At 43.1% G+C, this 26375-nt stretch overlaps 1 protein-coding gene across 1 annotated transcript in view; it reads left to right on the top strand.

The window, feature by feature from the left end:
- Positions 1–7365: 7365 nt before the first annotated feature.
- The window catches only part of SLC3A1 (solute carrier family 3 member 1), a 34434-nt gene continuing 15424 nt past the window's right edge, over positions 7366–26375 (top strand). Inside the window, exons 1-4 of the mRNA XM_036262856.1 lie at positions 7366–7864; positions 11947–12126; positions 12264–12418; positions 16946–17071. Coding sequence (XP_036118749.1) covers positions 7435–7864; positions 11947–12126; positions 12264–12418; positions 16946–17071 — 891 coding nt within the window. The 5' untranslated portion in view covers positions 7366–7434. The remainder of the gene's footprint in view (positions 7865–11946; positions 12127–12263; positions 12419–16945; positions 17072–26375) is intronic.

A 26375-nucleotide genomic window follows, 5' to 3' on the forward strand; every position in this document is an offset into this window, starting at 1 on the left:
GTTTTCTAGATGTTTCATTCTTCTTTGCTTTATTATCGTGATTGGGCAAGTAACTCACTTCGAATTTGCTGAGTGAGTTTATCTTTATTATCTCTGATTCTTTGTTCTGATTATCCGAGTTAGGTCTTTTTTATATTTAATTGATCTTAGAGAGAGGAAGGGGGAAACAGAGCAACACTGATGTGAGAGAGAAACATGAATCAACTGCCTCTTGCACACACCCCAACTGGGGATTGAACTTGCAACCTGGGTATGTGCCCTGACTGGGAATTGAACCTGTCACATTTTGGGGCACAGGATGACGCTCCAACCAACTGAGCCACATGGTCCAGGGCTCTGAGTAAGCTCTTAAGCTTCCTCAGTGTTCTTGTTACTCATTTATGTTTACAAGTTTTAATAGTAGTGTGTTCGGCTTTGTACAATCAATATTACTTTGAAATCTCCTTGAAAGGAAGTGTTTACTTGCAATTCTTAGCACTGTGGTATCTTCTCCAGATTTCTGGCAACTTCCTGTTCCCTTCAGTATTTCAATACTTGCTTGATGAATCCATCTTTTCTTTCTGCCTTTTGTTGTTGTTGTTAATCCTCACCTGAGGATATTTTTCCATTGATTTTTAGATAGAGTGGAAGGGAGGGAAGGAGAGAGAGAAACATCGATGTGAGAGAGACACATCGATTGGCTGCCTCCTGCACGACTCAGACCAGGACCTGGGATCGAACCTGCAACCCAGGTATGTGACCTTGACCGGGAATTGAACCTGAGACACTTTGGTCCGTGGGCCAATGCTCTTAACTGCTCAGCCAAACCGACCAGGGCTTCTTGCTGCTTTTTGATCTTTGATTTTTTTCTTTTTTAGTGAAGATAGGAATATGGGGTATTTATGAACTTTAGGTGGCTGTTGCTAGGGGAAAGGACCTTATACTGAATTTTACCACCTGCCTGGAAGTTCTAGGTAGATTCCCAGCTCAAGGTTTCCTAGCTTAATTTTTTCTTATGGAACAATAATACATAATTATTATAGAAAAATACAAAAAAGTTTAAAGAGATTTAGGGTGGTGAACACACAATACAATATACAGGTGATGTATTATAGAATTGTACACTTGAAACCTATATACTTTTATTAATCAATGGCACCCTAATAAATTTAATAAAAAAGTAAAACAATAATTTAAAAGTTTAAAGAACAAAATGACTATCACTTTTTATTTTTGTTTCTATTTATTTAATTTTGAGATACATTTATGTTTTATGTTTATTAACCACTTGTATTTTTTTCCTATCTACTGTTTATTTCCTTTGTCCATTATTCTATTTTTTGGTGATAGTTTGTAAAATCAATTTCTATATTATGGAAATTAGGTTGTCACCTGTGTTAAATATTTTCTTCTAGTTTGCCATTTGCCTTTTATCTTTGTGGGTGATTCTGTTTGTTTTTAATTTTTATAATAAAATTTACCAATCTTTTCCTTATGAGGTCTAGGTTGTGTATTTGTATTACATTTAGAAAAACTTTTCAACTCCAAGATTATTTTTAAAAATATACAAACTTCTGTATAGCATTTTATGGTTTTCTTTTTTACTTTTAATTCTGATCCACATAGGACGTATTTTGATATAAGGAACGAGACAAGGTATTTGGCTTTATTTTATTTTCCTATTAGCTAGCCAATTGTCCAACATTGCTTACTAAATAATTTTCTTTTCCTCACTGGTTTGAAATTTTGCCTTTTCATATTCTAAATTCCTCTCTGTATAGGAGTCTATTTTTAGTGACTCCAGTCTTTTCAATTGCTCTTTTGAACTATCCCTTCTTTAGTATCAACTCTTTCATTTTTGGGGGGTGTTTATTTTAAAATCTGATAGGGATATCCTCATTTATTACTCTAAAAATGTTAAAACTTATGATCATGTTACCAAATTACTTTCTGGAATTATTATGATTTATACTGGATTGTGCCAGCATTATTATCCTTTAGAAGTTCTTTGCCAATGTGATTAAAATGCTTATTTATTTCTCTGATATTAGTGAGTTGATTTTTGTGAAATGTCTTTTTACATTCTTTTTTTTTTCACATTTTCTAATAACATTTGTATTTTTAATTAATAATATGAAATTTCATATATTTATATAATGCCTAAAAATATATATGTACATGCATACCTTTAATATTAAAGACATGTTTTTTGGGATTATTTATTACCAATATATTTCCAATTTGTCATATGCTCTTTGATTAGTATGCTTTATGTTATAATAAATTTAAAATTTCTACTTAATCTGTTAAAGAAACAAAACAAGCCCTGGCTGGTTTGGCTCAGCGGTTAGAGTGTCGGCCTGCGGTCCAGAGAGTCCCGGGTTCGGTTCCCGCTAAGGGCATGTACCTCGGTTGCAGTTTGTCTCCGGCCCTGGTTGGGTCATGTGGGTGGCAACCACTCGATGTGTCCCTTTTACATCAATGTTTCTCTCTCTCTCTCTCTCTCTCTCTCTCTCTCCCCCCTCCATTCCACTCTATCTGAACAAAATATGGAAAAATGTCCTCAAATGAGGATTAAAAAAAAAAAAATGTGAAAAAACAAAACAGAATTCAAGTGAGTAATTTGAATATCTAATTGGCTTTATTAAGCGATTCATGAATCGGGCAGCACCCCAACCAGCAACTAGACAGTACCCTCCAAGGGGCTGAACAGAATGGAAGGTTGTTATGGAAAGAAGGGTGGGGTAACGAAGCTACTGGCAAAGGTAAGGAAAGGCTTATTTGGGGCCCTGACAGCTTCTCTTTGGGGAAACAGAGGGAAAGGATTTTCCTCATGCAGATGCCCTCCTCTTTCTATGGCGGATGGAGAAGGCACATGTGAGATTATTTCACGGGTGCTTGACCAGAAAATTTCAGACTGGTTGATTAAGATGAACTGGGAGAGCCCGGCCATGTGGTTCGGTGGATGGAGTGTCGTCCCAATGGACTTGGAGGTCCCGGTTGGATTCCCGGTCAGGGCGCATGCCCGGGTTGCAGGCTCCATCCCCAGCAGGGGGCGTGCAGGAGGCAGCCGCTGATGTTTCTCTCATTGATGTTTCTCTCTCTTCCTCTCTCTCTTTCAGAATATAATTAAATGGGAGAGGTTGAAACTAAGATTAAATTTAGGTTTGGTATCAAGGGCTTTTTGCACTGAGTGACGCCATTTTGAGCCTGTGGTTTTCAACAAATTAACTCAAGCAAATCTTCTTTTGTAATTACTTTTATTGTTTTAAAAAACCCTCCCACCAGAGGCCAGATGATAATTTGAGATTGTTTAAAACAGATTCTAGTTTGCGTGTTCTGGAAATTCAAAGCATTATTGCCGTTACCTCACTTCCAATCTAACACAGAGCAGTGGGAACAGAACCGCTGTCTGCAGGCATATTGTTACGATGTCGAGTTTTTCTCTACATTTATCTGCTGCACACTTATAATTTAAGGATTTATAAGGAAAAATTATTTTTTCAAAATTTAAACTTATTTTTTGTTATTATTAAAATTTTAAATTTATTTTTCAGTTACAGTTGACATTATGATATTATGGTTTCAGGTGTGCAGCATAGTGGTTAGACATTTCTACTTAGGAGGTGATCTCCCCTGTCTAGTACCCACCTGGCACCACACATAGTTATTACGATATTATTGACTGTATTCCCTATGTTGTACTTTACATCTCTGTGACTATTTGTAACTACCGATCTGTTCTTCTCAATCCCTTCACCTTTTTCACACAGTCCCTACCCCTCCCGCACGTTTGGCAGCCATCCATTTGTTCTCTGTATCTATGAGTGTATTTCTGTTTTGTTTGTTCATTTATTTATTTATTTTAAGGTTCCACATGCAAGTGAAATCATATGGTATGTATCTTTCTCTGTGTGACTTATTTCACTTAGCATAATACCCTCTAGGTCCATCTGTGCCATCGCAAATGATAAGATTTCATCCCTTTTTTTACAGCCAAGTGATATTCCACTGTATATATGTACCAATTTAAACTTATTTTAAAACTCTGGGTATTTTTACACATTGTTTTTTCCCAAAATAGTATCTCAGTTTCAAAAATGATCTCCTGTAGTGAAAATTAGCATTATGTGTTTGAGAGATAAACCGATTTCAAGACATAAAAGTTAAATTCCTTTGATTAAAAAAAAATATATACAGGCCCTGGCCGGTTTGGCTCAGCGGTTGGAGCGTCGGCCTGCGGTCCTGAGAGACCCGGGTTCGGTTCCCGCTAAGGGCATGTACCTTGGTTGCAGTTTGTCTCCGGCCCTGGTTGGTTGTGCGGGTGGCAGCCACTCGATGTGTCCCTTCACGTCAATGTTTCTCTCTCTCTCTCTCTTCCTCTCTCTCCCTCCCGCTCTATCTGAACAAAAAATGGAGAAATGTCCTCGGGTGAGGATTTAAAATACATATATATATATACAGTATGCATAATTAATAATGATAAGAGATGCTACTTATTGGATGCATTCAATAAGCCAGGTATTAGGATTTACTCAATTTTAAAAATAACGTGGCCAGTCCTTGCTGGTGTGGCTCAGTTGGTTGGAGTGTCTTCTGGTACACTAAAAGGTGATGGGTTCGATTCTCAGTCAGGGCACATACTCAGGTTGTGGGTTTGATTCCAGTTAGGGTGTGTGGGGGAGGCAACTGATCGATGTTTCTCTCTGTCTGCCTCTCTTTCTCTCTCTCCCTTCCTCTCTCTAAAATAAATACAAAATTAAATTAAAAATAAAAATAACTCAGCCAAAATAAACCAGTTCATTTCTCTGTACCATATACTGCTTCTAAGTCACTCTACAAGAAACAGTAATAGTAGAAATTAGGAATGTAACTTGCCTCATTAAAAATAATTTGCCCTGTCCGGCCGGTGTGGCTCAGTGGTTGAGCGTCGAACCGTGCACCAAGAGGTCGCGGGTTTGATTCCCAGTCAGGACACATGCCCGGGTCGTGAGCCAGATCCCCAGTAGGGAGCATGCAGGAGGCGGCCAATCGATGTTCTCTGTCATCGATGTTTCTATCTCTCTCTCCCTCTCCCTTCCTCTCTCTCTAAAATCAATAAAGGAAAACAAAATTTAAAAAATGACAAAAAACATCTGCCCAGCCAAAGTGGCTTAGTTGGTTGAGCATCAACCCATGCATGGAAAGGTTGCGGGTTCTATTCCTGTCAGGGCACATACCTGGGTTATAGGTTAGATCCCCAGTCAGGGAGCATATGGAAGGCAACCAATCAATGTTTCTCTCTCACATCCATATCTCTCTCTCTTTCCCCCTTCCTCTCCCTAAGCATGTCCTTGGGGTAGGATTTTAAAATATCTATATATTTATATCTATCTATCTATCTATCTATCTATCTATCTATCTTGTTATCTGATCAAATGATTCATAGGGTTGTTTAAGTGCCATTGATTAAATTGAAACCACGAGTTACCACATTCTTTTAAGGCTTGTAGAATCTCCTGGGAAAACACACCCATCTTTAGTGCAGGTTCCTCAAGTTGTGTATTTTATACTTGCCAATGATTAACCAATTCTTTAGTGCTTGTGTTAAGAACTGTTTACCTATAGTAAAGCACTCGAACTTGCAATACATAAAATCCTCCCCACCACCCCAGATTTTTCAGAAAGTGATTTTAAGAATGCGCAGTGGCCCTGGCCGGGTTGGCTCAGCGATTGGAGCGTCGGTCTGCGGTACAGAGAGACCCGGGTTTGGTTCCCGCTAAGGGCACGTACCTCGGTTGCAGTTTGTCCCCGGCCCTGGTTGGTCGTGCGGGTGGCAGCCACTCGATGTGTCCCTTCACGTCGATGTTTCTCTCTCTCTCCCACTTCCTCTCTCTCCCTCCCGCTCTATCTGAACAAAAAATGGAAAAATGTCCTCAGGTGAGGATAAAAAATAAAAAAAAAGAATGCGCAGTGATTCCTTTTTCCAAAAAGGAAACAAGATTGAAGGTACATGGGGTTGAACTGAGTATTTATAGGTATATATGGGTATTTTTATAGGATTGGCTTGAACTGGAATAAATAAAATTAGCTTCAGTAACAAGTCATGTTGTTTCCTATCTCCAGGCTCTCCTCCTCTTGGATTTATAGGCAGACAGCCTCAAAACAACAAAAAAAAAGAAAAGCCAGTTCCCCCTTGCAAAATTCAGTATTTGTTTCATTTCCGCATACCTAGCTAAAAAGAAAATTTTTAAAGCTTTTTTTTTTTTCCCTCACCCGAGGACATTTTTCCATTTTTTTTTTTGTTCAGGTAGAGTGGGAGGGAGAGAGAGGAACAGAGAAAGAGAGGGAAACATCGACGTGAAAGGAACACATTGAGTGGCTGCCACCTGCACAACCGACCAGGGCCGGGGACAAACTGCAACCGAGGTATGCGCTCTTAGCAGGAACCGAACCCGGGTCTCTCAGGACCGCAGGCCGACGCTCTAATCGCTGAGCCAAACCGGCCAGGGCAAAGCTTTTTTTTTTTTAAGAGAAAGGGTGGGGTGGGGTGGTGGAGAGAGACATCAATGTGAGAGAGACACATTGATTGGTTGCGTCCCGCACGACCGGCTCCAGGACCAGGGATCAAACCTGCAACTCTGCTATGTGCCCTTGACTGGGAATCAAACCTCCAGTTCTTGGGCTGATGCTCTAACCACTGAGCCAAACCAGCCAGGGCTTTAAAGCTTTTTTTATTGTAGCAAAATATACATAAAATGAATTACTTTAACCATTTTAAAATGTAAAACTCAGCGGCATTAAGTACATTTACACTGTTGTGCTACCATCACCACTATCCACCTCCAGAATGTTTTCTCCATCCCAAATGCAAATTCTGTGCCCATTAAAGAGCAACTCCCCTTTGCTCCCCTCCTCACAGCTCTAGGTTCCTCATATAAGTGGAATCATACAATATCTGTCCCTTTGTGTCTGGCTATTTCACTTAGTTTAATGTTTTCAAGGTTCATTCATGTTATAGTATGTGCCAGAATTTCCTCTGTTTTTAAGGTCGAATAATATTCCACGTGTGCTTATATCATACTTTGTTTATCTAGTCATCCATTGATGGACACTTGGCTTGTTTCTGCCATTTGACTATTGTGAATAGTGCTGCTATGAACATTGATGTACTCAGTCAAGTGACATCTTGAATTGCAATGGAACCCTACCAGTTATCTTATTTCCCTCCTCTATGCCCCTGTTCCAGTCCATGTCTGAGCCCCTCAGTGTTGTGCCTGTAGCTACATCCGCCCCACAGGTATAAAGAGAATTTTTCTAAAAACCCCCTTTACCTTTACCCTTTCCTCCTTGGCTGGACTTTGTCCAGCCAGGTTTATTTATAAACCACACAAAGCTCATTAACATGACCAAGCATTTCAGCAATCCACCTTTGTTACTGCGGGAAGGCACTTCCCAGGGATAAGACAGTAAGACATGGCTGAGCAGAAAAGCAAGAGAGACTCCATTGGAATGGGTGTGAAGGGATGCCGGACAAACAATGGGTTTGTCCAAAATGAAGACATCCTGGAAAAGGACCTGGATCCAGGCAGCCGAGCGGACAGCCCACAGCACTGCACCATGGGCATCCTTGGCCCTGGGGAGCCCGACTTGAAGGACATCCAGCCCTACGCTGGGATGCCCAAGGAGGTGCTGTTTCACTTCTCAGGCAAGGCCCGGTACCGGGTGCCCCGTGAGGTCCTCTTCTGGCTCACCGTGGCTTCTGTGATCGTGCTCACTGGGGCCACCATAGCCATCATCGCCATCTCTCCCAAGTGCCTTGACTGGTGGCAGGATGGACCCATGTACCAGATCTACCCAAGATCGTTCAAGGACAGCGACAAGGATGGCAACGGAGATCTAAAAGGTGCCTGGGGCGGGAGTGGGGCAGAAAGTGTTGGGTGGGATCAGGATGGGTTGGGTTTGTGGCTTTCTGTGTCCTTGAAACTGAATTATGTCTAAATTGTATGGTAAGGACATTCCAGTATGACTGGTCATACCTTGTTTATGGTGTTTTTAAAGCCATGCAACAGAACCCGGAAATTCTTCCCATGTGATAAAAGACTACTTGGAGGACATTGAGCTCCCAAAGAGTTGTTTAATTTACTTCCCACTAAGTACATTTGCTTGGTTGGTCCTCAGTTCTAACTTCTCACACGCAGCAGGGTCCCTCCCGAAAGTTTGCTGCTCCCATGTACTTTACAGCTGGTCATCTCCGGGTGGCAGCTTAGAACTGCTTTTGCAGAATAGGTAGTGGCTATCGGGGCAATCTGGCTGAGTTTCCTGTTAGTGAATATAACGTATATAATATTTCAGCAAAAATTATTGTGATGTCATTAAAAGGTGTAGGCTGAGCCTTTAAAGTATAAATCCTGAGAAATGAAGGAAAGGAAAAAAGGTATGGCAGTGTGTTGGTCATTACTTGCATTAAAGATTATTTAAAACAGCCCTGGCCGGTTTGGCTCAGCAGTTAGAGCCTGCGGTCCAGAGAGACCCCGGCTGGGTTGAGTTCCCACTAGGGGCGCGTACTTCGGATGCAGTTTGTCCCTGGCCCTGGTTAGTCGTGCGGGTGGCCACCACTCAATGTGTCCCTTTCACGTTGATGTTTCTCTCTCTCTCTCTCTCTCTCTCTCTCTCCCTCCCACTCTATCTGAACAAAAAATGGAAAAATGTCCTCAGGTGAGGATAAAAAATTTAAAAAAAGATTATTTAAAACAATATTCATATTAATAAAAAAAGTAGAAGTAAAAAATTATATTTGTAAATTTACACTAATAATCTCCTACTGAGTTAAGTATAGAATGTCCTTATAATTTATTGTTTAAATTAGGATACTACTGAGTGTAAAATTGTGCCAGACAGCAGGCATACACTGGAGCTGTCCTGGGCAAATCTGTTGATATGGTCACCCTAATTAAGGGCAGCAAAAATAAATAAATAAACTAACAAAGTCATTTTTTGTAGTGATTGGCTTTGAAGAAAGTAAAACAATGGTTATTTTAGTTAAGTGCAGGGAGTAGGAATGAGTTTAGTCTAACTTTAACATGGTACAGATAAACTCAAAATCTCCAACTTTCCTTAATAACTAATAAAAGGCTTTTCTTTTGCACGCTCATCTCATTCTCTCTTTTTAAAACTCTTCCTGCACCTTCACTAATTGAAATACTATCTGTCCTCCAAGGTGCAGTTCAAACCCATTTCCTGCATTCACGTTTATTTTCTCCCTCTAATCCTTCCTAATCAGTGTGCTGACCTCCCTCCCTGTTGTGCTTTGGACTTAGTTTATAGTGCCCTCTGACACTGCCTCATGATGTATCCGGGTGACTTTCCTTCCACACCCCTCCACCCCATCCCACCTCACCCCACCCCACCCCACCCCACCCCCAATGGCTCTAGCTAGCGCCTGCTGCCTTTTATGTAGTAAGTGCTTAGAAAAAGTGATTTTTTTTTTTTTTTACAAAATACAGTTAAAATCCTTAAACCCAAAGATACATTCCCTGCTTCCTGGTTCTCCCTTTGTAACCGCCTCCTAGATACAGGTTCCCCCGCTATGCCAAAGTAAGATGTTCCTGTGAACCTTTCACAAGCTCAGTGGCAGAAAACAAATAAGCCATCATCATGAATGTATATGGAAAAATTGTTGCGCATCCCCAGATCCAAAACAACTTATTAAATCAAACCAAATAACACACAAAACCTAAAGTAACACTAACATATGGGAAAGCAGAAGAGATCCAATAAATATACCGGACACACCTTGCTAGTGGATGCACAGAAGAAATCGAGATAATGCACAGATGCTCACAGAGCCAGTGCAAGGCTCTGGGCTCCGAGCCGAGGTGCTGGGGGTAGTCCCCCCACGAAGGAGCTTGGGGCGCTCTCCGCTGCTCTGCTGCCCGGGGTACCACCGCCTCTGTCACAGCTGCTGCCAAACCAGGGCTAAACATGCTTTCGCTTTTCACTTTTTTCCTTAAAGGTGAAAATCCTCCTCGATTTCTTTTGGTTTGCAAAAACAGGTATTAATGTAAGTTTTTAAAAACAAGTTAAGTGGTGCCATGAGACTTGCAAAAAATAGGGGATACCTTTAAACCGCAAATTCCTGCAAACAAGGTAGCTTCTAATTAGCTCTTACATTTGTCATTTCCAATAACTTTTTCTTTAAAAAAATTTTTTTTTAAACTGATTTTAGAGAGAAAGGAAGGGAGAGGGAGAGAGAGACAGAAACATCGATGAGAGAGAACACTGATGGGCCTCCTCCTGCATACCTCCCACTGGGGATCTGGCCCACAAGCTAGGCATGTGCCCTGACCAGGAATCGAACCAGCAATCTCTTGGTGCATGGGTTGATGCTCAACCACTGAGCCACACCACCAGGGCCAATAACTTTTTCTTCAGGAACTGGCTGCTTCCAGTAGGTATTTGTCCTTGAGGCTGAGGGGATTTTCTTACTATTTGAAGAAACCATTGCAGGTTTCAGTTTGGTTTCGGTGGCTGCAGTCTGTCTCCTGGAGTGTGAGCCTGGGATCCCTTTTTTACTTTTACTTTGTATCTGTCCAGCCCCATCGTTTTTATCATCTTGTTCCTTTGTGGCTGTTCTTAAGATATATCATGTTGTTATCCTGACTTAAATCAAAATCCTTTTGCTGCCTGTTGACACTCAGTGAGGTATCGTAGCCACCCATCTGGGGGAACTGAGGCATGACAAGGACAAAACTGGCAGCGTGACATAGGGGAAGAGCCCCATGCCAGCAGGCAGGTGACTGCTTCTTGGGCTCAGTGACCTCTGGCCTGCTGTGTGACCCTGACAGGCTCTGACTACAGGAGGCTGGTCGGGTCCCACCAAAAGTTACTGGAGACTGAATACTAGACAACCCCTGAGTCTATATTTAGGACTCTGAACTAGAAGCAAAAAACACACCACCTGCTAATTACCCTACGTGGCTCCATGTACAGAGCGTTTCATTCTGCATCTCTTCGCAGCCAAGTCTAGATTTCTCTCAGTGAGTTCTTGGCTTCAGCACTGTCCAGAGGAAATAGGGTTACATGTGTAGTTGTACATTTTCTAGGAGCCACATTTAAATAAGTAAAAAAGGGTCAGGTGACTTAATTTTAATAATATATTTTGTTTAATATTTCAACATATAGTCACAATAAAAATATTAATAGGATATATTACATTCTTTCTTTTTCAGACTCAGCCTTTGAAATCCAGTGTGTTCATGTTTACAGCACATCTCAGTTCAGACTTAGTCGCCTTGCCGTTGCTCAAGAGCCATACGTAGCAAGGGGCTGTCACACCGGACCGTGCAGCTTAGACCAAGGGGCCATATGTTCTTCTTTGTTCCTTGGCACTTAGCCCAGCACCTAGATGAGGTGCTCAAAAACCATGTGTAGAATAAATTAACAATACTGTATTTTGATTTCATTTATTAATTTATTTATTTATTTTGTAATCCTCACCGGAGAATATTTTTCCATTTATCTTCAGATAGAGTGGGAGGGGGGGAAGAGAGAGAGAGACATCGATGTGAGAGAGACACACAGATTGATTGCCTGCCGCCTGACCCCTACCAGGGCCGGGGACCGAACTGCAACCAAGGTACATGCCCTTGACCGGAATTGAACCCATGACTCTGGTTCATGGGCCAACGCGCTAAAAACTGAGCCAAACTGGCCAGGGCTGTATCTTGGTTTTGAGTATGAAAAATGAACAAGCCACAGACAGATTTAATGTGACTGTAACTATGTTAAAGGTCAAAAGTTATTGCTAGAAGACTAACTTGATGTTGTTTATAGAACTAGACCTTGCTATTTGAATTTTTACTCAAATTCAAATTCTGTCTCAATATATATTTTTATTTTGGGCATATTTCTTTTATTTTAAAAATTTCGACCAAAAAGCCCAAACTTTATTTATTTATTTTTCATGGCCTTGTTGTTTTCCTTCAGGTATTCAAGATAAACTGGACTACATCACAACTTTAAATATAAAAACTGTTTGGATTACCTCATTTTATAAATCATCCCTTAAAGATTTCCGACACGGTGTTGTAGATTTTCGAGACATCGATCCCATTTTTGGAACAATGAAAGATTTTGAGAATCTGGTTGCAGCCATACATGATAGAGGTAAACTGAATGGGAGGGGGAGGGGCTTGAGAAAAGCATTTCTATAAATGTTTACCTAAAGCATTTTTTTCCCTTAACTGTCATGTATTATTCTAATATAATCTTTTCCTAACATTTGAAATGTTTTTACTTATTAGGTTTAAAATTAATCATCGATATCATACCAAACCACACCAGTGATAAACATGCTTGGTTTCAATGGAGTCGTGCCCGGACAGGGAAATATACCGACTATTATATTTGGCAAAACTGTTCCCATGAAAACGGCATAACCACACCACCCAACAACTGGGTAAGTACCAACTTGCCTGATTTACAAAATGAAGATGCTCAGATCTTCAGGGATTACACTGGTTTTTATAAAGCCCTTTTAAGGGAAAAATATTAATGGGTATAGTTTATGAGAAGGGGAAAGTTTTCCAAAGAAATAAAATAAGATACCCAAGCCTCGTAATGTGACTGGATTTCTGATTTCAGCGTAGAGGCAATGCATTCTAGCAGATCAAAACCTAGACTCCCAGTTTCGGTTCGTTCTGGCCCCAGTTGGGGTCGTGTGGGTGGCAACCACTCTATGTCTCTCTCTCACATCGAAGTTTCTCTCTCTCTTCCTCCCTCTCTCCCTCCCGCTCTATCTGAAGATAAGTGCAAAAATGTCCTCGGGTGAGGATTAAAAAACAAAACCTAGACTCCATTAGCCTCTCCTTCCTTGTTCCCTCACTTTCCACTTTGTCCAGCGTAGATTCCACGTCCCATTAGTTTCATAGGTATCTCGATACTCCAGACTCCTCCTTTCTGACACTTTGCCTCCCTGTCCATCAAAACCCTAGCCGTAAGTGAGCCCAGCTAGCCACCTTTCCTTTTCCGGACCTTTGCCTCTGGAGATAACACATATGCACTGTCTCCACATGACGTGAGCCATCCAGTCTCCTTGAGAGTTTTACTAAGTCCAACAGATTGACATGCCCTCCGTCCTCTTCAAACGTCCTAACTGCCGTCTCCCTATCTTATCATGCAGTAAGCTCCACCTTAAAGGGAGAGCAGTAGCCAACAAACCTGCCTGCCCCACTCCCACCCCTTCATACTCACTTGTCTTATAACAGAGGCCATGCCGGACTGTCTGGGGTTACCAGATTCACAAATAAAAACTGGAAGCCCAATGAAATCTGAATTTTTGATAAACAATATATATTTTTTTAGTGTAAAATATTGTGTGGGCTACACTTGCATAAATAATTATCCATTGCTTATCTGATCAATAGATTTAACTGGGTGTCTTACGTTCTATCTGGCAATTCTACGGCCCCAGGCCAGCCCCTCCACCGGCTCTGGTTCATATTGTCTCCTGATTCCTGTGGAGCCTTCTACTCTGGATCATCTCTCCCCACTCCAGTCTCTCCTTCTCTCTTCTTGGCTTCTCCATAAACATTCAAACAGGCTGGCTCCTGGGCATCAACTCTCTGATGGCTCAAGGGCACTCCAAATCGACAGGAATCACAGCTGACTGGGATCTTCTCCTCCCACTTCCCTTATCCCAGGTCCATCGAATGGTACCAGGATGACCCGGGTGAACAGGTCAGCAAGTCCTGGCAGTTTTACCTCCTTAATTTTTCTTTCCCCCAAACCAGCCACTTGTTAAAATGATAATGATAATAGCAAACATTTACTAAATGCTTACTAAATGCTTGCTATGTGCGAGGCTCTGTGCTAAGTGTTTTGTATTCATTAGTTCGTTTAGTTCACCCTACAATCCTATAAAGCAGGCTTTAATTCCTGTTTTGCAGATGAGCAGACTAAGGCAGAGAAACATTAAGTACCTTGCCCAAGGTCACACAGCTAGTAAATGACAGGGCTGAGGACTGGATCTAGTCAGTCCAACTCTGCAGTCTGCTTTTATAGTGGCTACCTGGCCCGGCCGGTGTGGCTCAGTGGATTGGGGGTAGTTTCATGGACTGAGAGGTCCCAGTTTGATTGTGGGTCAGAACACATGCCCGGGTTTGGGGCTCGATCCCTAGTGGGGTACGTGCAGGAGGCAGCCGATCGATATTTCTCTCTCACATCGATGTTTCTCTCTCTCTAAAAAAGCAATAAAAATATATTTTATAAAATGGCTGCCTGTACTTCAAGCCATGTCACCTCGTGCTGCAGGACTGTACTGTTGCCTCTTTTTGGTATCCAGTTTTTCCATTCTCCCATCAGTTTTCCACAAAGCCAAGGTTGTGTTTTTGTTTTAATGCAACACTTGATGCTTTACAAAAATATGTGTAATATAAACACCTGGAGGTATAACCATGCAATGGAATACTACTCAGCAATGAAAAGGAATAAACTGTTGATATACAGCATTGATGAATCTCAAAATAACTATGCAGAGTGAAAGAAGCTGGACAAAAGAGTGTATACTATATAATTCCACGTACGTGAAATTCTAGAAGATCTGAACTTATCTATAGTGACAGGAAGTAGATTATTTGTTTAGAGATTGGAGGGAGACAGGGAGGAGTGGGAGGGTGGGATTAGGAATTACAGGGATGGATATGTTTACTATTTTGATCATGGAGAGAGGTATACATATGTCAAAACTGAAGATATTGTATACTTTAAATATGTGTAGTTTATGTATTCAATTATACCTGAATAAAACGGTTTAAAACTATCTGTAGTATTTATCTAAGCCAAGGAAAATAGTAATAGAGTGAACATCAATGAACCCATCCCCAAATTAAGAATGTAAACATTACAAACCTTGCTGAAACCACCTGTGAGCTCTTCCCTGTCCTTCCCCATGCCTCCTCTTAGAAGTAAACACTACCTTGAACATGGGGTTTCAAGACCTTGCTTTTGTTTTATCTTTATAAGATATGCTACATATTTTTAAAATTTTTATTATTTAGCCCTGGCCAGTTTGGCTCAGCGGTTAGAGTATCGGCCCACAGACCAACCAGTCTTGGGTTCAATTCCGGTCAAGAGCATGTACCTCGGTTGCAGTTTGTCCCCGGTCCTAGTCAGGCTCGTGTGGGAGGCAACCAGTCTATGTATCCCTCTCATATCAATGTTTCTCTCTCTCTCTCTCCCCCTCCCTCCCACTCTATCTGAAGATAAATAGGAAAATATCCTCGGGTGAGGATTAAAAAAAAAAGTTATTGTTTAGTTTCTCCTGTTTTGAACTTTATGAGATGTATTAGGCTACATGTAGTCTTTTGTTATTAGTTTTTTCCCTTCATTGTTTTTCATATTCATTCATGTCGTTTTGGTATGTGTGGTTCATACATTTTCACTGTGTAAATATTCCCTGATTTACTTATCTACTCTTTAGCTGATGAAAAGTTGGGCTGTTTTTTTACTATTAGCAATGCCACTGCAAACGTTCTCATTAGTCTAGTCTCCTGGGACCCGCGTGTGAGCGCTTCTTTAAGGTAAATGACGGAGTAAAATTGCTGGTGCAGGATACTGCATGCTTAACTCTAAAGATAATGCCAAACTGATGATCGAAGTGGTTGTACCAACTTCTGTAACCCCTCCAACAGCATAAAAATGCATTTTCTCATTAATTGCTGGTACTGCCAGACTCTGTCATTTTTACCAAGTGAACTTCAGTTGGTATCACATTGAAGTCTTTTAAAAAAATTTTTTTAAATTAAGTTTTAGAGAGAGAGGAAAGGAGAAGGAGAGAGAGAGAGAGAAAGAGAGAGAGAGAGAGAGAAACATCAATGTGAGGGCAGAACATCCCTCGGCTGCCTTCTGCACACCCCCTGTCAGGGATCGAGCCCAAAATCCAGGCACGTTCCTTGACTGGGAATCGAACTAGACAATGCCAGGGCACACATTAAAGTCTTAATTTTACATTGATCTAATTACTAATGATGATTTGTTTAGTTACTAGTAATGTTGAATATCTTTTCGTATATTTATTCACTTGAGCTTCCATTTCTGTGAAGTGCTGTTTATGGCTTCCCGCTCCCCTCTGCGGCCCCTAATTTATTGTTGAATTGCTTCTCCCTTGAAATAAATTTGTAGAGTTCTGCATGTAGTCTGCATACTCACTTTTTCTTGGTTATATACTGTAACCCTCTCATCCTGGTTTGAGTCCAGGTGGGCATGAGGTGAGCTAGTGAGGGTATGTTTCCTTGAAAGGCAGCTTCTACTACTCAGCTGTGGACAGTAGTCACCTGGCAGAGTGGACCTGGTGTGATTAGCTCTTCCAGCTAAAAAGAAAAAAGAAAAAGATGCATGAAAACCCCCTCTGTTTTTCAATGTTGTCCATATGGTCTCTTTAGCATGAAATGAACACATGTCCCAGGTAGAGCCCTGAGGAACTCGACATTCAGGGACCGTCACAGTAGACTGAGAAGGAGTGGTGGGACCTGAGGAGAGTCACCCAGGAGAGTATATCATGGAGCCGCAGTGTGAGCCTTCCCAGAAAGAGGAAATAGGCACCGGGGTTGAAATGGCTAGATTTCTTTTTTTTTTTTTTTTTATCCTCACCCGAGGACATTTTTCCATTTTTTGTTCAGGTAGAGTGGGAGGGAGAGAGAGGAACAGAGAGAGAGAGAGAGAGAGAGAGAGAGAGAGAGAGAGAGAAACATCGATGTGAAAGGGACACATCGAGTGGCTGCCACCCGCACAACCGACCAGGGCCGGGGACAAACTGCAACCGAGGTACTTGCCCTTAGGGGGAACCGAACCCGGGTCTCTCTGGACCGCAGGCCGACGCTCTAACCGCTGAGCAAAACCGGCCAGGGACATTTATCACTTTTTTTTGTGGGCAATACCATCATATGAATGATATCAGTGAACTGATTTGCTGTTTTCTATTTGCTAGTTAAGTGTATACGGGAATTCCAGTTGGCACTTTGACGAACTACGAAACCAATGCTATTTTCACCAGTTTACAAAAGAGCAACCTGATTTAAATTTCCGCAATCCTGATGTTCAAGAAGAAATGAAAGTGAGTATAGACACCTATGCAGACTTCTCTATGACATGGTGCTTACGTGGATATTTGCTACACTTTATGTTGGACAATAACCGTGTGGGCAAAATCAAGTTGTGTAATTTCTGGAATTAAGGGGTCAGTCAGATGCAAACAGACGCTCCTCTAAGCCCAGACAAACAAAACGGGAGGGAGGCAGAAAGCCCTGCGACCTTAGCTGAGCTCCCTGGCCGGTGCTGAGCTGCACAGGGAGGCCCGGGCTCTGGGGCCTGGCTCCTGGTCCGCAGCAGCCCCGCCACTGGCCGCAGTGAGCTGCCGAGGGAGTTCCTTGGCTTTTCAGCTTCCTCCCCTCTGTGAAGCCAGCTGATGGCAGCATTTGTCTCACGGGGGGTTTTGAACATCAGAGGAGACCACCACGCGCAGCACTTCTGTGTTCACTCGGTGGCAAGTGTTAACTCGTCTGCTGCGCCAGGTCCGGTGCTAAGCGCTGGCTGGGAATGTGAATAAGAGCAGCTGTGCCCTCGCGGGGTTCCCGGCATGGGGGGGGGGGGGGGGACGCGGCAGACAGTTAACCGAGCGTGTGTCAGGTGGTGAGGAATGCCGAGGCGCAGGGCCCCGGAGGGCCAGGCAGCTGGTTCGTGACGGCCCGAAGATGAGGCCCGGTTGGGACAGAGCCTGAGGTTCGGAAGGGCGCCCCAGGAATGTCTGCGGGAAGCGGGTTTCGGGCGAGAGAGGAGCGATGCGGGGCTCGATGCGGGGCTCCCCGCGGAGGGGGCGCTCCCTATGCTTCAGCAGTGACCCGAGGCCGGGCCCGGGGTTGCCAGATAAAATGACAGGACACCTAGTTAGAATTTAATTTCAGATAACAGGGAATAATGCAACATTTAGGACATACTTCTAGTAGAAAATCATTCATTGCTTGTCTGAAATGAAAGGCAGCTGGCCGTCCTGTATTTATCCGGCACCCCACGAGCGTGCTGGAGTGCGCAGGGAGGGCCAGGAAGCTGCGCCTAGCGGGTGGGCCCCGAGTGCCGGCGCGAGGGGTGCAGGCTGAGCTGCTGAAGGTCCTGTGTCCTTGCACAGGTTTCCCCTGTGACCCAGGTGAGGGCCCGTGGAACTTGTGCTCTCACCTGTGTGGTGGCCGTTCCAATAATACCTGACACATAATTCACAGTAAGCATTAGCCATGTCGTTGTTGTCATTACTGCTGCTGCTCTGGTTACAGTGGGTAAGAATTGAGGTTAGTGGAGGGGGGGGGGTGCTCTGAGCTAGGTGGGGAGGAGAACAAGGCGGCACGGGTCCCTTTCTACTGCTCATCACGCCAACCTAATGAGAGGATGCAGCCTGCCATACTGGACCCGCGAAGGCATCCGCACTCCGTAGGTTGTTCTTGTTATTTATTTATTTATTTATTTATTTATTTATTTATTTATTTATTTATTTAATCCTCACCCGAGGACATTTTTTCATTTTTTGTTCAGGTAGAGTGGGAGGGAGAGAGAGGAACAGAGAGAGAGAGAGAGAAACATCGACGTGAAAGGGACACATCGAGTGGCTGCCACCCACACAACCGACCAGGGCCGGGGACAAACTGCAACCGAGGTACGTGCCCTTAGCGAGAACCGAACCCGGGTCTCTCAGGACCACAGGCCGACGCTCTAACCGCTGAGCCAAACCGGCCAGGGCTATTTATTTATTTTTGATGTGCAATACATATTTATTGAAAGAACTTTATGAAAATCATTTAAGAAAACATTAGATATGCCTGGACGGTACGGCTCAGTGAATATCGTCCCATGGACTGAGAGGTCCCAGTTCGAATCCAGTTCAGGGCACATGCCGGGGTTGTGGGCTCAATTCCCAGTGGGGGACGTGCAGGAGGCAGTCAATCGATGTTTCTCTCTCAAATCAATGTTTCTATCTCTGTCTCAAAAAATCAATATTACATAGACTGTGACTAGAGGCCGAGGAAGGTCCCTTCCAGCTCTGAGATTTTCTTTATTGTTGGAAGTATTACAGATGTCCTCCTTTTCCCCCCCATTGGCTCCCTCCTCCCCACTCCCACCCCTCTCCTGGCTTCCCCACACTACTGTCTGTGTCCATTGGTTATACATATATTGTTTTGTTTTTAAATACTAGCTTTATTGAGATATAATTCGCATACTATAAAATGCACCCCTTTCAAGTGTATCATTCAGTGGTTCGGTATATTCACAGAGTTATGCGACTATCACCACTAATTTCAGAGCATTTTCATCATCCCCAAAAGAAATTAGTACTCATTAGCAGTCACTCCTTGTGGCTTCCTCTTATTCCCCCAGGGCCCAGGCAAACAGTAATCTACTTTCTTTCTCTGTGGATATGCCTATTCTGGACATTTCCTATAAAGGAAATCACATAATTATCTATCTATATGTCTATGATATATGTCTATATTTATAATCTATAGTTAACTATTTGAGAAACTGCCAAATTGTTATCCAAAGCAGCTGTACCATTTTATGTTCCCAGTGGCAATGTATGAGGGTTCCAATCTCTCTATCTCCTCCCCAACACTTACTGTCTGGATATTTGATGGTAGTCACCCTCCTGGGTGTGAAGTAGTATGTCACTGTGACTTTAATTTGCATTTTCCTGATGGCGAATGACGCTGAGCATCTTTTCATGGGTTTACAGTTTATTTTTATATATTCATTGGAAAAAATACCTATTCAAATCCTTCACCCATTTTTAAATTGTGTTGTCTTTTTTATTGTTGAGCTGAAAGCATTCTTTATATAGTCTGGATACATGTAATTAATTTTATTCCATTCTGTGGGTTGTCTATTTATTTTCTTGGTGGTGTCCTTTGAAACATAAGCATTTTTAATTGTTATGATGTCCAATTTACTGTACCTATTTTAAAAATTTTGTTGCTTGTGCTTTTAGTGTCATAGTTAAGAACCATTGCCTAACCTAAGGCCACGAAGATTTACTGCCATGTTTTCTTCTAAGAGTTTTTTAGTTTTAGCTCTTACATTTAGGTCTCTGATCCATTTTTGTTACTTTTTTTTTTTTTTTCACATCTTTATTGTTGGATGTAAAATGTATTACAGATGTTCCACATTTTTCCCCCATTGACCCCCTCCTCCCCAATCCCGCCCCCCTCCCACCTTTTCCCACCCTATTGTCTGTGTCCATTGGTTATGAATATAAGTTCTTTGGTTTATTTCTTCCCACCCCCCCAACCCCTTTCCCTTTGAGGTTTGTCAGTCTAGCAATGAATTTGTGCTTCTTAATCCCTTCACTTTTTTCACCCATTCCCCCAACCCCCTTCCCAACTGGCAACCAACAAAATGTTCTCTGTATCTATGAGAATGTTTCTGTTCTTCCTGTTCATTTTGTTTGTAGATTCCATTGTTGATAGATATGTATTCATTGCCATTTTGTTTGTTCATACATTTTATCTTTTTCTTCAAAAAGACCCTTCATCATTTCATATAATAACGGTTTGGTAGTGATGAACTCCTTTAACTTTTTCTTGTCTGGGAAAGTTTTTATATGGCCATCGATTCTAAATGACAGCTTTGCAGGATAGAGTAATTTTGGTTGTAGGTTCTTGGTTTTCATCACTCTGAATATTTCTTGCCACTCCCTTCAGGCCTGCAAAGTTTCTTTTGAGAAATCAGCTGACAGCCTAATGGGAACTCCCTTGTAGGTAACTAGCTGCCTTTCTCTTGCTGCTTTTAAGATTCTCTCTTTGTCTTGAACCTTTTGCATTTTGATGATGATGTGTCTTGGTGTGGGCCTCTTGGGGTTCATCTTGTTTGGGACTCTCTGTGCTTCCTGGACTTGTATGTCTGTTTCCTTCACCAAGTTAGGAAAGTTTTCTGCCATTATTGTTTCAAACAGGTTTTCGATTTCTTGTTCTCTCTCTTCTCCTTCCGGCACCCCCAAGATGTGAATGTTGGCATGCTTGAGGTTGTCCCAGAGGCTCCTTACACTATCCTCATTTTTTTGGATTCTTTTTTCTTTTTGCTGTTCTGATTGGGCGTTTTTTGCTTCCTTATATTCCAAATCGATGGTTTGCTTCTTGGATTTACGTACTCTATTATTGAAGCTATGTAAATTATTCTTTATTTCAGTTAAAGCCTCCTTCGTTTCTAACTGTGCAGCGATCATTTCTGACTGGTCCTTTTTTATGCTCTTGAGGCCCTCACTGAGTTCATTGAGCATCCTTATAAGCAGTATTTTGAACTCAGCATCTGTTAGGTTGCTTATCTCCATTTCGCTTAGTTCTTTTCTTGGGGTTTTGTTCTGTTCTTTCATTTGGGACCTGTTTCTTTGTCTCCTCATTTTGGCTGCCTCCCTGTGTTTGTTTCTGTGTATTACTTAATGAGAGGTATGGGGCTCGCTGAGACCCGATGCTGCTCGTTTGAAAGAATTTAGGAAAAACCTGAAGCAGGATCCAAGACAGGCCAATCCTATGGTTAAGCAAGTGGCAACAGCTTGGGTGAGCTTGAAAGTTGGGTGGGGCGGGGCCTCAGGGAGTCAGCAGGGCGGGGCTACCAGTGTGAGCCAGGTTGCTGGAGTCCCAGATATGGCTTCTGTCTGCCGCCCCAGGGAAGGGCTCACCAAAGGAACAAAGGCCTCTGACAGCACGTTTGTCCCGGAGGAAGCCCCCTCTCCAGCCCTCGCTCCAGTGCCAAACAGCTCAGTTCTTCCCTGTATGTCTCTGGCGCCCCTGGAGCTGCCTCCCCTCCAAGCTTAGAGGGAGAGAGTCCGATAAGTCCGTGCGCGGGCCCTTTAGGGAGCTGCCTGGGGCTCCAGCCGCGTCAGCTTCCCTGAGCCTCAGTTCCCGCTGGTTTTTCCAGCCAGAAGTTATGGGGATTCTCTTCCTGGCACTGGAAACCTGAGCGGGGCACCTGGTGTGGGACGGGGACCCCTCAGTCCTCAGGAAGGACCTTCCCAGCCCTGGGAGCCTCCTGATTTTTATCCGCCACACGTGGGTGTGGGACCAGCCCGTCGTGCCGCTGCGCAGCTGCCGATGTGCCGTGGCCGACGCGCCTGCGCCTCCGCCGCCACCCCTCGCACCGCCGCCCCTCGCACCGCCGCCCGTCCTACCAGTCTGGATGTAGCTGCTTTTTTTTAAAAATTCCGTAGTTGTAGGACTTCCATTCAGCTTGATTTCAGGCTGTTTTGGATGATGGTTGTTCTGTAGTTTTGTTGTAACTTGGATGTGGTTGTGGGAGAACGCGATACTGCGTTTACCTACGCCGCCATCTTGACCGGAAATCTCCATTTTTTGTTACTTTTGATATATAATATGCGGGGGTCCAATTTCATTCTTTGGCCTGTGGCTATCCAGTTATCCCAACAACATGAATTTTTTTAAAAAGATCATTATTTCCCTGTTAAAACTGTCTTGAAACCCCTTTTGAAAATCAACTGACCATAAATGTCAGTTTATTTCTGGACTCAGTTCTGTTCTATTGACCTATATGTCTGTCCATATGCCAATATCACACTGTCTGGATTAGTATAGCTTTGTAGTAAGATTTGCAATGGGGAAGCATGAGTCCTACAACTTTGTTCTTCTCTTTCAAGATTGTCTCTTTTGCATTTTCACATACATTTTAGGATCCCCTTGTCAATTTCTGCAGGAAGCCTGCTGCTGGGATTTGGGTAGGGATTATGCTGAATCTGTGCATCAGTTTGGGAGACTGTTGCCACCTTAACAATAATGAGTCTTCTGATCCATGAACACAGGATGTCTTTCCACTTCTTTATGTCTTTAATTTCTTTCAACTGTATTTTGTTGTTTTCAACGTACAACTCTTGTGTTTCTTTTGTTAAATATATTCCCACGGACTCCTTAGTTTTAGGACTGTTTTTACTATATATGTTTGATGTTTTGCAGAATTTAAATGAATTGCTTTGGGATCTGTTCTAGAAGTAGGCACCTTGTCAGGGCAGCCTTGTCTCTTTGGGGGATAGGGGTGGAGGTTTGGGAGGGTCGTAGACACAGCGGACTAACTAGGGGTTAGTTTTAAACTTCTCTGGGTGGAGTGTGGTCTCTCCACTTCTCTATCACCAAAGATCATTTGCACCCACACCTCCCCTTTCCCCCATGTACACTTATTGGGCACTTTGTGCCAAGTGCTTTACCTGGGCAATCTCATTTAATGCTCAGAACAAGCCTAATTCAGGAGATTATGGAAAAGAAAACTGAAGCTTAAAGAGGTGAAGTCACCCACCTGGGAGAGAAGGCGCAGGATTCAAACCCAGGCACTGGGACTCCGGAGTCCGTGCTCTTAACCACAACTGTACATCTGATTTGAGGCAAACGGTTCTCTCTCTGTGCTTCTGTTTCCCATACACTTTTTTTTCCCCCAAGGAGGTTTTCAGTTAGAAATTTATAAATGAGTATAATCCAGTTGGTCTATCAGGCAGTGGATTTCTGCAGGCTCCTAGTGGCACTAGTGATGGATGGTCTAGAGATGTTTAGACAAGGGTGATACATTTTGCCAAAATGTGCCAGCCAACACATTAATTATTTTTGACTACCCCATGTCCTCTTGCAGGCACCCAGGCAGTGGGGTGTGTGAATAGGAGCCCTATTTACTAGTCTTGCAGGATGCAGTCCCTCTTGGGATGAATCATTACTGTCTTCAGTTGAGAGGTTAGGTATTATTTGCAAGGTTGGTTTAGAAGATTTACTAATAAAAGTAAATAAGAAAGGCCAAGAATGAAAGGCTCTTTGTTCCTGGAAAGTGACCTTTCAGATGAAAGGGACTCCTGACAACCTCCTGTGCCCCCAGCAGTGCTCTCTTCAGTAGTTAAGCAGGTTAATTATTTGCAACCCAGAAAGTTAGTAGTGAGGAGGCATTTGGAAAGGCTTCTGTTTGCATACCAATTTGTACTAAGAAAGCATGAGCCTTCTTCCTCCTGGTTCCCATGGGCTTTCAGATCTCCACAGTGGGAAGTTGGCATGCAGGGGACAACCCAGCACGGAGCACCTTGCTCTCTCCTCCTCTGTCCTCCCCCTTGCACTGGTCATCAGGGGACTTGGCTGTGCCATGAACCTCACGGGGCTTGAATGTTTTCAGCTAGAAAAGTCAGGAAGGCTTCATGAAGAAGATGGGGAAAGAAAGAAAAAAAAAAAAAAAATATATATATATATATATATATATATATATATATATATATAAAACCTTTTCATTTACTTTGGTTTTTACTTGCCCTTCAAATCTCTTATTTGATAAATGAGAAAACCGAGGCCTGGAGAGGTAAAGCAACCCAGTGGGTTAGGGGCATAGGAAGGAAGAGGCTCCCGATGCCTCAGGCCCCATGTCTGGGTTTCAGTATGACCTGGGACCCCCCCCCCATGTGGAAGGGAATTCTGAGTTCTGGAGTAGGGGATCTTGGGGAGTTAGTGTGTTCACAGCAGCTGGGAATAGGGAGCCCAGAAGCCCTCCAGGTGGAATCCAGAGTATAAGTCAGCTCTGCTCCACCCCTACTGAGCATGGTATTGCTGGAGACAAGCTCAGTTCAAAATAAAACTTACTCACCACCAGCTTAACAAACCTGCTCTGTGCTTGATGATGAGTGTGCCATTATTGTACCTCCTATATGCACTGCATTATATCGTTTACTTGTTTAACAATGTGAACTGCGTATTGACCATATGCCAGGGGCATGGTGATTGGTAAGGTAGACATACGCTGTAGCCATTCTGGGGCTTATATTCTGAAAGGGTGGTAGACAGATAGGCAATTCCAATAAAGTGTGCTGAGTGACCATGACCGTGAGAAGTAGGAGGGCACAGGGCAGGCACCTAACCTGGGCATGGAATCATGGAATGGGAGCTATCAGGGAAGGGTTTTCAGAGGAAGCATTGGTACCTATTGGATGAGTACGAATGAGCCAAGTGGAGAGACATGGTCGGGAGTGTGTCAAGCAGAGAGAAAGCATGGATTATGGCATATTAGAAGTGATAGGAGTTGTCCAATATGGCTGGGACATGGTATAGAGAGAGGGACTAGACTAGAGAAGGACCAGGTCTAAGCAGCATTGAAGGCTGTGGTAAAGGTTTGGGTTTAGAAGGTCTTAGGGAAATAATTTTTGATTTGTATTTTGAAAATCCATTTGGCTTTGGAGAAGAGGTTGGAGTAGAGCAGGTTTAGAGGCAGAGAGAGGCTGAGGAAGATGGTGGCACAGTGATCAGGAAAGAAATGCTGGGTTTGGACCAATGAGGTGGCTTGGGGGTTGCAGAGAGATCATCAGGACTTGGAGAGGGGTCTGGTGTGACTCCCAGATTTGGGATCTGAATGCTAACTGGGTATGGTGCCGCTTCCTGAGATGGGAGACATGGGAAGCGAAGGGGAGATGTCTTAGTTACGTAGAGTGCGCTCTCTTTGTGACATCAAGTGTTCAATGGATAGCGAATATAGGACAGGTTGCTCAGGGACATAGCAAAAAAGCATAGCAAATGGGTAAGTGTGCTATAGGGTCACAGTTCTGATGCCACCACTGACTGGATGACCTTGGTCAAGGTATTTCATCTCCCCGGTGCCTCAGTTCCCTCATTGGTAAAACAGGAACAATAACAATACACACCTCCTCGCAGGGTTGTTTGGGGATTAAAGGGTTTAACCTTTGTAAAGTCCTTAGGACAATGTATCCATTATTACATAAGTACTTGTTAAATAACCAATAAATGGATAGATAAATGAGTAAACACGTTGTGAAGTGAAATGAAGAGAAGGTGTAAGCTGGAACCCCAAGGAGCATCAACATTTAAAGGCCTGCCAAACAGACCAACAGACAGACAGACAGACAGACAGACCAGGAGTGGCAGACCGGGGGCCGGGAGTCCTGCCGCTACGGGTGCGTTTGTAGAAGAGGAGGTTACTCAGTGGTATGGAACCCGGCAGAGAGGTAGGAAATGTAAAGACTGAAATGTCAGCTGACTCTAGCAGCAATACCGCACTTACCTCACAGACACCCTGCAGGTGGGTATTGTTTCATTTAAGGTTTTACGAGGTCATGCTGATGCCCTAACTTGTGCAGCTGGACCATGGGGAGATGGGACGGTAGAGAGACGGCTCAGATTCGGAGCCCGTGATCCTTCCTCTACCCTCGGCTCCTGGAGGACTTAGCAAAGAATTTTACCAAGATTTCTGAGCAGCACTACGGTCAGTTTTCTTTCCTTTGCCTATAAACAGAGAATACAGTTTTCTCTCTGGACTCCCGAAGTATCGCCTACTTTCTCATTCCCTCTTGCAGTGGACGACCCCTCTTGCAGGGGTTTGTGTCATTATCAAAGGAAGGCTTACAG

The sequence above is a fragment of the Molossus molossus genome, unplaced genomic scaffold (genome assembly GCF_014108415.1).
Source record: "Molossus molossus isolate mMolMol1 unplaced genomic scaffold, mMolMol1.p scaffold_m16_p_15, whole genome shotgun sequence".
NCBI lineage: Eukaryota > Metazoa > Chordata > Mammalia > Chiroptera > Molossidae > Molossus > Molossus molossus.